At 42.7% G+C, this 11,344-nt stretch overlaps 1 protein-coding gene across 1 annotated transcript; it reads right to left on the bottom strand.

Moving 5' to 3' along the window:
• Positions 1-620: 620 nt before the first annotated feature.
• LOC129725265 (uncharacterized) lies at positions 621-2,144 on the bottom strand. Its single transcript, XM_055680860.1, has 4 exons — positions 1,886-2,144; positions 1,738-1,823; positions 1,512-1,656; positions 621-1,402 (listed from the first exon to the last, which is right to left on the bottom strand). The coding sequence occupies exons 1-4, from the start codon at positions 2,064-2,066 to the stop codon at positions 1,293-1,295; spliced, it is 522 nt and encodes a 173-aa protein (XP_055536835.1). The 5' UTR covers positions 2,067-2,144; the 3' UTR covers positions 621-1,292.
• Between the last annotated feature and the right edge of the window lie 9,200 nt (positions 2,145-11,344).

Below are 11,344 nucleotides of genomic sequence, written 5' to 3'. Positions count from 1 at the left end.
ACAGGATCATCGCTAATGCGAATGGTATTGCCACATTTCGCACAATCCATTATCCCGATACAAACAAGCAGACGCCGCTGCAGACAAATACGCTGGTATCGTCCAGCAGCAACGGCAGAGGCTATAGGCAGCGAACAATGAAAAAAACAACAATGAAATTTCAATCAGCAGCCGTAGCGTCTACGTGAAATAGACGCGGTGGTCGGCGCTGGCACAAATTAAATCAATAAAAAACAGAATAAATCAAAAGCATGCAAAGACACTTCTACTTATCCGTTAAGATATCCAATTTGGCCGTCGGATCACTAGCACTAGATCACCTATAGCACTTTATTTCACACAAAAAAAAGCTTTTTGAATTAGACGCTAGTGGTACACAAGCTACCATGTTCACCGTATCACCAGGATTTTACAAAACAAAACTCCGGATAATCGAGTCCGACCTGTAGTTATACCTCAACAAATCATGTTACATTGGCTTCTTGTGGTTTAATGTCTGTCCTGCGTGACCATGAATCGGGCATTTGCCCCGTTTGAGAACCACCACTTCCCCCACCCCTCAATTCTGGCCTTGCTGGCTGCGAACTATATCATCACTCAAATGTGAGTTATTCCATGAATATTTTTAGTCACAATCATTTATTATACTATATTTTTGATCCATGATACGTTTCCAGTCCAAAAACCCTTCAAAATAATTTTGATTATGTTTAATGCTCTATGAGTTCTACTGTACGAAGTCTATGTCTTATAAATAGAAACTTGAATTCTATATCGAGATGCTCCACTCCCTTGCTTTGCTTTTACTACTTTGAACTTAAATTAGAAGATTTCTATACACCCAGTGAAAGCTGCGTTATATTTCAAGCTAAAATATTAGTAATTATACTCAAACTACTATCATTTCTCCAATAGAATCTTCCTTTTTTACACTTTTTATCACTCTCTTAGCTAAGATGACACCTTTTTGACTAAGATCGAGGGAGCTGTAAATATAGATCAGACCATAGCCCTATTCTATAACAACTTTACTTTACTGTTCATGAAGGTAACGATCTAAGCTAATCAAAATACAAAAAAAAGTTTAGAAACTATTTTTAACATGTAGCTACCAAGTTTCGCAAAAAATATGTTTACTAGACGGCAATTAAAAATTTATTCATATGCCAGAATACTGATAATATCCTAAATCCTAAAATGATACTACAAAACTCCGTAGTAGTACATAGGTCGATCTTTTAAATTACAAGTATCCTATTCCTTTTGGAGTACAAAGATATTTACCATCGCTTCTATCCGGTAACAAAAAGTTCCATATATTCGACCTTTCCTCGTCGATCGCTGTTTGTGTTCATCTCCCGGTAAAGCAATAGAGTGATTGAGCTGGCGAAAACTAAAACTCCTGCAACGATATAAAACACAACCAAACCATCAACCGACGAAGCATACTTTTTCTGTTCTGACCCGCTGCGGAATCCCCTTGAAAGCTCAACCACCTGATGTCGTCTTACCTGTTGTAAAAGCGAACGCCACAATAACGAACCGTCGCTCGGTTTTGTCGACTTCAAACAGCATCCGCTCTATGTGAGCATGTCCGATAAATCCCACGGTAGCCACCAGCAGACAAAAAAATGGCAGAATGTACTTTGATTTTTCCTGTCAACGAAAGGTCCATAGAAGATGGAAGAAATTAGCCACTCGTTTTTTTTTTACAACTAACAAGCTTTAAAACTGTACCTTCCAAACGCCCCAAATAAACACAAATGTCGCTGTATAGTACACTAATAGAACCACAGCTAGCAGAGGAAGTTCCAAGTTGTATACTAAAATAAAATAATTCTTTTAAATTGTTACGCGTGCGAATGACCACTTAAATATCATTTACTATAAGAAAAGGAGGGACAACTCCCATCACCAAACATTCCAAATTTGTGCCACGCCAACAGTCCATACAGTGCGGTTCCAAACAGTATGGTTAAACCACCCAGAAGGTAGGCCAGGATGCGTTTGTCGTCGTAGGGAATTTGCAGCCAACTTGGCACGGCAAGACACTTCTCCAGTTTCATACTTAAAAAAAAATCATTCACTAATTGCCTGTCTACATCAAGTCCTCTCAACCAGCAGGGAGCAACTGATTTGACTTTCATCGGTGCCAATTTTGGCGACCTGAAATTGACATACATACATCACGGATAATGTTTAGTCAAACAAACGGCGATTGTCGGTACTCTATGTACGTTTGCTGTCGTAATCCATATTTGTTTACATTTTTGCTCCTTCATCTGATCAGCATTAGTAACACGTTCCTGTATAAAGACGCGACTATCAGCTACCGGGAAGCGTCTGTGCGCTTATCAGCGAACCTTTCGGGCGAGTCTGCTGAAGGTGATGAGCTGCCATAAATTTTACAGCTTAACAGTTCTGTATCTTCAGCTGAATTGAATTGAACGATTGAGGACGAAGGTTGTAAATGCGATTGGTGCAATATCTGATAACCGTTAGCATAACAGGCGCCGATAACCAAGTGGGTAAAATGTAGGGATCGAAGCTACCGCACAATAAAATTTTTATGTCGCACATATAAATATATTACCGAAAAGCAAGATTGCTTCAAAAAAATAGTCTTGTTTCCAAAGCTACCAAGAGATATCTACAAATAATCGATAGATATGACACAGTGTCTCTACTACTCTACAGTGGACCAATGTTGCTGTTGCTGAAACATAACTAAAAGTCTCTAATTGAAGGAAAATCAACCATATCTACAGCTATAGGGAGTGAATTTTTTGTACTAGTTGGCATAAAATGTACCCCAGTGTGGTCCAGAGCATACTGCCCAGTAACTTCTAGCCCTACCTCCACATGATATCCACTAGGATATGAACAAATAAGTAATAATCGGTGAACTGGTGGGAACTTGGTCGTATACTGACAGGGAAGGGCGAGCTGTTCACTTTGGATGGCAGCTTGTCTTGACGTCTGTTCCCCTTGCTTGGCTCAAACACTAACTAATCCGCTGCGGACGGCTGAACTATAACATGCGATGTCTCACCAGATATATCCATGACTCTAGCCCAGTCATCCCGGCTCTAGTGAGGCAGCATGCCAAAAGTACCCTACTACGAACAATCCAGAAATCAATACGAATTGGAACAATCGGTATCGACCCAGGCCTGGGTAACTTAGCCAGGGAACTGTGGATAATGGAAGTGGAAATTGCAGCCTGAGAGAAGTGCGGTGACCGAAGACAGGTGAACATGAGTTTCTACCGCGGCAACGACATTCAATTAGATCGAGTAAATGTGGATCTGCTACAGTGCTAACCCATCATTGACCGTTTATGAGTATTGAGAATCAAGGTCAGATTCCTCAATTACAGCCTGATCAATGTATACGACTGACAAATGATGGACCCGATGATATGATATGAGCTTCTAGATAAAACACATGGAGAATTCTCATAGTATAATAAAAAGGTCATCATCGGGGACGCAAACGCACAGGTTGAACGGAAGCAAGGTTTTCCGTCCTACTATTGGTAGACACAGCTTTCAGTAATGAGAATGGCCTGAGGTTGATGAACTTCGCCGCAACCAAAGGTGTGGCCTGACCATCTTTGCCCGAAAAGATCCCTAATGGCGAAGTCTGCTTTCAGATTGATGGTCGGCATTTCCCAACGCCATCGATGTGCGGTGCTTTCGAAGCTCAAACGTTGACTAAGATCCGTCTGGGTAAGAAATGATTCTCACCCGGCTGAACAACGTATACAAGTCGAGCACTTCATGGAGAATACCGTTTGGAAATCCGAAGTTGCTACTGAATACACTCGAAAAGCTGATGAACGGGTTAGTGAACCAAGTGGAGTGGAGAAAGGGTCATTTCGCCTCTGAAAGTGTCCCTCTGGGACCCAGGTTGCCACCGTTAAGCTTCCTTCGTCTGAATGAAGCAAAGCCTTGAAGAAAACCAACCTGGAGTTGGTTGGTCGTTATGCCCACTGGGCATCCTCCAGCAGCCCGATATTTGCTTCAGGTGCTTCTAGCGGGGACATAAGTCATAAGTGAGAACAAGTCCAGCTTATATCGGTGCTGCGGGGGTACCTTCCAAGTGCTTAGAACGCACCGGTAAGCTACCACGACACGGCAGGCCCCAAGTGCTCGGCTAGCAAGCCGGCTACTAAACCGCGGGCGTGAGGGGGACGCAACTAAACCTGACCCACGAGTACGCGGCTAAGCAACTGCTATACCAACAGCCACTGAGTCGATGTCGGACAGAGCCATCGTATCGGACCCCTACCCCATGCCTACCGAAAAACGATAACCAGGTAGCGGAAAAGTCCGGATGGTTCCCGGTTCAGGAGATTGTAACGACCTCGAACGAGGGCCACGTGGTTGCCAAGCTAAACGAGGTATTCTACTGCAGTTGCTATGCTCCGCCGCGTTGGTCTACAGAAAGGTTCGCTCAGATGATCGATCTGTTAACCATGAAACTAACGGGCCTAAAGCCGTTGGTGGTGGCGAACGACTTCAACGCTTGGGCTATTGAGTAGGTTGCACTAACCTGAGGAGCCAGATCCTGTTGAAAACTTTAACGAAGCTCAACTTAGATCTGGCAAATGTCGGTGCTGGAAGTACCTAGCGTGGACGAGGCGGCAAGCGACGGGTAGGGGCAATACTCCAATCACCCGCGGCTGAAAGACATCCCACTTTTTTAACTCCGATGTATTTGCGGAAGAAATAAGGTGGGACTTCGAAAGGGGGAGAGCCCCCCAGAGTGCGGACCAACTTGTTGCTACACTATAGCGGGCGTGCGATGCCGCCATGCCTAGGTCTTTTCAGCCTAGATATGGAAGGCCTCCGGCCTACTGGTGGACCGACGCGATAGCCGATATTCGTAGCGCGTGCCTTTGCGCGAGGCGGTAGATGAAACGCGCGCGCACCGATGCACAAGATCGGAGCTCCAAGCTGCAATTGAATCCACTAAGGTAATGCTTAAGACCGCGATAAAGTCTAGTAAGTGAGCCTGTTACGATAGACTTTGCGAAAGTGCCAATACGAACCCATGGGGTGACGCCTCTAAGGTCGTTACGGCTAAGACCAGAGGCTCGTCAGCCCCGGCAGAGCAATCATAAGCGATGTTGAAGGAGATCATTCAGGGACTTTCCCACACCACGAGCCAAACCCCTGGCCTTCGGCTGCTGAGTACCACAAAGAGCGAGTGACGGCAGCCGCGCAGACGTCCAGGAGGCAGCAAGGGTGACGAACGGTGAACTCATTAAGAACGCAATCTGGTGAGCAAGACACCGGGATCTGACGGAACCCTGAGCCTGGCCATTAAGACGGCCATAAAGGTAGCCCCGGATTGTTCAGGACGGTTATGCAGAAATGCTTAGATGATGATGACAGCGATAGAGACTGGTATTACTGCAGAAGGGTAGGAAACCACCAGGTGACCCATCGGCTTATAGACCAATATGTCTGCTAGACACAGCTGGTAAGGTGCTTAAGAGGGTAATCCTCAACGGACTTGTGAGATTCACCGAGAGTGAAACCGGTCTGTCAAGCAACCAGCTCGGCTTCCGCGGAGGTAAGTTCACGGTGGTTACTATTCTCTCCGTCACCAAAACGGCAGAGGTAGCACTCCAGCGTAAGAAAAGGTGCATTCGCTATTGGGCAATTGTCACACTAGACGTTTAAAACGCGTTCAATAGCGTCAATTGGGACTCTATAGCCTACGCGTTACAGTGCCTCAAAGTGCTGGTGCCACTGTTGAAAATTCTGAAAAGCTACTCTTAGAATCAAGTGCTGGTCTACAACACACATGAGTGTCAGAAAAGCGTCCCGATTATCACTGGGGTACAGCTATTGGGGGTAATGGTCGACGACAAGCTAACGTTTGGAAGCCACGTCGACTACGTCGCAAGAAAGCTTCCACGACTATAGCGGCATTATCGCGCATAATGTCGAATAGCTCGGCGGTATTTAGCAGCAGACGAAAGCTGCTAGCTAACTAGTGGCAACGTCCATATTCAGGTATGACGGACCCGTGTGGTCGAAAGCTTGGAGTGGTCATCAACGCATCGAAGACGAAGTATATAAAAAGTAGGGGTTCACGAGAAGACAGTGCTAACCTCCCACCTCGAGTTAAAGTTGGTAGTGATGGAATCGAGATGGTTGACGAGTTCGTGTACCTGGACTAACTGGTAACTGCCGAGAACGATGCCATCAGAAAAATCATCGGCACATTATGGCAGCAAATCGCGCAAACTTTATTCTCCGGAGGACGCTCCGATCGAGTAGAATTCTCCGCCGCACCAAGTTGCCCATCTACAAGACGCTGATCAGACCGGTAGTCCTCTACGGCCATGAGACATGGACTATGATTGTAGAGGAGCGGAAGGTGTAGTGGACCGTCTTCGGTGAACTGCAGATGGAACGTGGAGAAGACGAAAGAACCACACACTTCAGGAGCTGCTTGGGGGGCCATCTATCGTCCACACCGCTAAGTTTGGCAGGTCACGATGGGTTGGGTATGTCGTAAGGATGTCAGACGAAAACCCGGTAAATATGGTTCTGGAAACCAATTCGTCAGGGACGAAACGGATAGGTTTAATGCGGCCAAGGTGGATCGATCAGGTGGAAGACAACCTACGGACCCTACACAGACTGGTAAACTGGTAGCTAGTAAACTGCAATCATGGGCCGAGTGGAGACGACTCTTACGTACAGCACATACCACACTACGGCTAGGAACTGTTTGGTAAGGTAATCACAACTCAATGCTGCTTAAAATAAATTCGCCCACATCCTGATTCATAGGGGCTGAGGCCCTTGCAGAATACCTTTGTTGGTTAATACCTGTGTGGTTTCCGGGAAGGGCGATCTACAACAGACCAAAAGTTCACTTTGCGTCATATGCATAAAAGTTCAGAGAAATGACCTTGCAGTCTCATCATCTGTTTATAGCGCAACGAATTACGGCAGATTATACTTAAACACGGTTTCCCAACAAAACTGATTAAACTGATCCAAGGAGTACCTAGCAGACCAACATTCTGATATCATCAAGCTGATAAAATACAGTAGACTACAGTTGGCTGGCCGCGTGACAAAAGCAAAGCAAAGCCTTGGTACTACATTCGGATTCGGAACTTGACCTTCTGTTTATTTATACACAGACTTCACAGCCGACTGTTTAGTGTACAGGACAATTGCGTAGCTAGCGCTACAAGCCTACTGACACTAACAATCTCTCCCGAGCCGAGACTCGAACCGACGACGACTGGCTGGTTAAGCCAGCATCGTACCACGAGACCATCTGGCAGGCTGGCCGCGTGACATGAATGTCGAAAGATTACCAGCGAAAATAGTATTCAGCAAAAAGCCCGACAGAGGCTCCGTGGTAGACCCTGTACTCGTTGGAGCGTAGATGTGGACGCCCGATCGGAGGATGTAAAGGGTGATTTAAGAAGACTTGCCCAAAATCGAATTACTAGGAGAACTTTTGTAACTTCGACTACATCTTTTCGGATGAATTGTAGTAATTGTATGTTTAATTTACGATTAAATAACATCAAACTTGAATAATATCAGAACCAGCAAATTTTCTGAAAAAACCACAATGTTTAACACTTTGAAAAAATCAAAATTACAAATTTTATATAACTAGTAGTTTTTGCGTTTTATGATGTTCCTAATTTCATGATTTATTGATTTTTTATCATGCAAGAATTTGTTAACGTTAACTTTAGTCGGTGAGCCTTGATTTCATAACAACCATATGAATACGATCTCTGAGTAAGTACGCAAAAATTCTCGAATTCCGTTTCTTTGCTATTTAAAAACGTGGAATAATTCGAGATGGCTAAGCCTGATGAATTTGGTAAGTGAAAAAACAGTTTCTCCCATTAAGAAAGAAATCTATCAATTCGCATTTAAGAAAACTGATGCCATAAACATGTCCCCTGATGAAATTTTTGTCGCCAAGGAACTTGATCGAGCTCAAAATTCAAGTCAATCTGTGATATACAGCTGAATCTACTTGCTCATGCACTTGCAGTCGCGATCATCTAAAATCACTTTATGAGTTTTCACCATCATTTTTGGTGTGGTCACTTCATAAGGTCGACCATCGCAAGATTAAGGCTAAGTTCAATCTCTACACACTTTACACAGTTAGAGTCAAACCCTTCCAATAAAGTATTGAAACACGACGACCAAATTTTTCTACTTTTTACAATAGTAGATAACTGTAAAAATTATATTGAACATCGAAGGGCTTTCAAAATTAAGCTTTCTAATGTTTGTACATCCGAAACATTTTTCTTTCAAGCAATCAACTCCATACGTGACTCAGGCAAAAGATCTCTGGCCCTCGTATTGCTACGCGCAGTTGGGTAAATCATGAGTAGCGATGCGCTACTGCGGTCATTCCATCTTTGTTAGAATTCCGACTGATGTTTTTTAATAGTACCTACATTTACAATACTCTATTAGCTGCGGAATTTTACTAAATCATTCATAGCTGCATGGAGAGAGGTTAAAATCAACTCCAAGTATTGCAATTGCAACAGCATCAAAGCTGTGAGTTTATATTCATTCGCACAAAATAAATGTCGTAAAATAAATAAATCGAACCGTAAAATTCCCGCTGCACTTCAAAAGCATCAACACTATTTGTTATCGGTTACTCAATCAGGAAATCATTGGAGCAAGCTTAACCGATTGACCATCCGTCGTCTTTCGTTGTTATGGCTTCGCAATAGAAATAATCGTTTCTGCATCTGTAAAAACGTCCTACGCTGAGGGCTGTGAGGGAAAATCACATAGTTTTTCGGCATTGCTAGCTGATAGATGGATTTTCCATGTGTTGCATTGAGCGTTGATCGATGACTTGATAGAAAGGCAAGGTGAATTACGTTTGGACGCCTAACGATGAAAGTAAAAATTGCATCGTAGAGGAATTTTTTTTTTGGTGAATAATTAAAAATACAGTTACAGCCTTTGAATAACAAGGGTTTTTTGCTGTGTTTCAAAGTGCACTTTCGAACATTCGCCCCTCAGAGCTGATTGGTTATTGTGCTAAAAAAACACAACATACAATCGTTTGTCAGTCTTCTACGAAAGTCGGTGTTTACGATAATATTGAAGGGAAGCTCTTTATTCAGTATATTGACACAAATCAGTCTCTAGTTTTTTTGGGTATCCGATCAATCAATTTCAATTTAGCTATGGCGAAAACTGATTTTTGTCAACGATTAATTTCAGAGGTGAAATTTGTTCACACAGCGTTAATTAAGTGTTTGTTGCCAGTCATAGCCTTTAATTTCCGTCTGGTCCGACAATTCAAATAATTAACCAGCCATTGATAAACAAGTGGATGTTTAACCTTTAACGAACTTATACAATCGACTCAATAAAAGAGCGTAAAATGTGGCAAAGGGACTTTCGAACTTGAAAAAATGAGAATAAACTTGAAATAATTGCTTTATTGTGTCAGGATGAATGTCGTTAAGAAGAAAAATATAATTTTGTTGGTTTAAAACTATTACCTATTTATATAACATTTTCATATCACGCCAGAACTAGTAAATTACATATTTATGTTTTGTTTATGTCTTATCTGTGTATGAATGCAATCTACGAGAGAATTATGCGAACAATAATAACTTCCTGGATTTTTTTCTTCGGACAGAAAAGTCAGAAAAGCGCATAAACACCAGTCTAACCGAAAATATATAGTTCACATACCCGACTAGTTCACTAAATAACTCCTATGGGATGAACAAAAAATAGCTTAGAAAACAAAAACACTGCTGGGAGGCAAATTTAAGCTTCCTGCTGTATGCATGCATATTATTTCAAGTCAACTCCGTAGACAGCCAGCAACAATATGAATCCAAATTGCCCCCCGAGGGCAGCAAACTGTTAGCGATTGTATAACAGTAAGAATTCACATCGACCGAGCTTTTTCCCGTACGAGAGTCGATTCACTGTCAAACAAAACTGTTTGCAAACAATATTTAGCTAGCAAGAGACACTTTTAAATTGCACCTAATTATGTCAAAACCACAGTGCGGCAAGTGGCTGTGGGTACCAATCTCCTCTGCGGCGACCTGTCATATAGACATAATCAAATGCAAAGCATTTCTTTACGACTTTCCGTAGGGGAGAACCGTACAAGACGCACCAGTTGGGTAAGATGGCCCATCCTATTAATTCCCCAAAATACTTATACATATGGCTTTATATGACGAAATTCTGCGCTTTTCTCATAAAAACCCAGCTTCTCTACAGTTCTCATATAAAAAAGTGTGCCATAATGGCTAAAATACTCAAAAAACTGTGCAATTGGCTGTGGCTCTGTCCAACATGTAATTATTTATGAATTTTATTTAAGCTTTTATGATTAACTGACTTGTAAATTATACAAAAAACTATGGTTCCCCTAACCTTTACACTTTTGGAGTTTATAATGCTATGAGTAGTTCAAATTATTTCACCAACGTTCGTCAACTTTTACCTAAAAACAATCAACATTAAAATTGGGGCAGAATGCACTACGAAGAGCTTGCAGGAGATTGCTTGACAACTTAGAGCGTGTTCCATTATTTTTGATTTTACTTTCGAGACATCAAGCGCTTCTCACTTCGCGTGCTGATTTCTGCTAGTGGCATATTAGCATACTGCTTTGGAGCATACTGACCTTTGTTGTGGTGCGTTTTGGTCACGGGCTTGTTTGGCGGCAATGGAAATTTTTACAAAAAAGACATTGAAATCGAGTATTTCATTATAAACTTCGTGATATACCATACAATAAATAGATCCTACAACCATACTACACGTTCAATGTCGCTTTGAAATGATTTGAAGCGCTGTAAATCGCGTAAATGCTTAACTGGTGCGTTTTGTACAATCCTCCCCTACCAGTAAGACATTTGGGGAGCGAGACCAAAGCGAACGGCTAAATGAGCTGAAGCTGCACCGTGACAAGATTTTCAACAAGGGAGTTGCGCTTTTCCCACTATGGAACATTTTCACTTCCCAGTTTACATGAACGTCACAACGCTCGGCTGTACTTTGCCGCGGAGCGGCGGTGATGGCGTCGCAACCGGCTGTGCGTGATTGGCGGTGGTACATTTTAACTGCCACATTGTATTGTGTTACCGAAACGGTCGTTGATATTTGTCATAAGAATCACTTTACGGTTGCGGTATCTCATCGGTTGTATACATGTCACATGAGATGCCATTTTAACGAGCATCGCACTTTGGCGTTGCTTGGAAGTTAGGAGAAGTTACTGCGCGCACAAGAGTGTTATTTGTCTGGTTCCGCATGAATCCGATTTG

Source organism: Wyeomyia smithii, chromosome 2, assembly GCF_029784165.1.
Source record: "Wyeomyia smithii strain HCP4-BCI-WySm-NY-G18 chromosome 2, ASM2978416v1, whole genome shotgun sequence".
In the NCBI taxonomy this organism is placed as follows: domain Eukaryota; kingdom Metazoa; phylum Arthropoda; class Insecta; order Diptera; family Culicidae; genus Wyeomyia; species Wyeomyia smithii.
The sequence above is the reverse complement of the archived record's forward strand: the minus strand, read 5'-3'. Positions and strand labels throughout refer to the sequence as shown.

Coding starts and splice junctions, on each gene's coding strand:
- LOC129725265 (XM_055680860.1), bottom strand. CDS start 2,066: ATGAAACTGGAGAAGTGTCTTGCCGTGCCAAGTTGGCTGCAAATTCCC. Junction 1,824..1,885: donor TTGTCCCTCCTTTTCTTATA/GTAAATGATATT, acceptor ATTTTATTTTAG/TATACAACTTGGAACTTCCT. Junction 1,403..1,511: donor GGCGTTCGCTTTTACAACAG/GTAAGACGACAT, acceptor ATATCGTTGCAG/GAGTTTTAGTTTTCGCCAGC.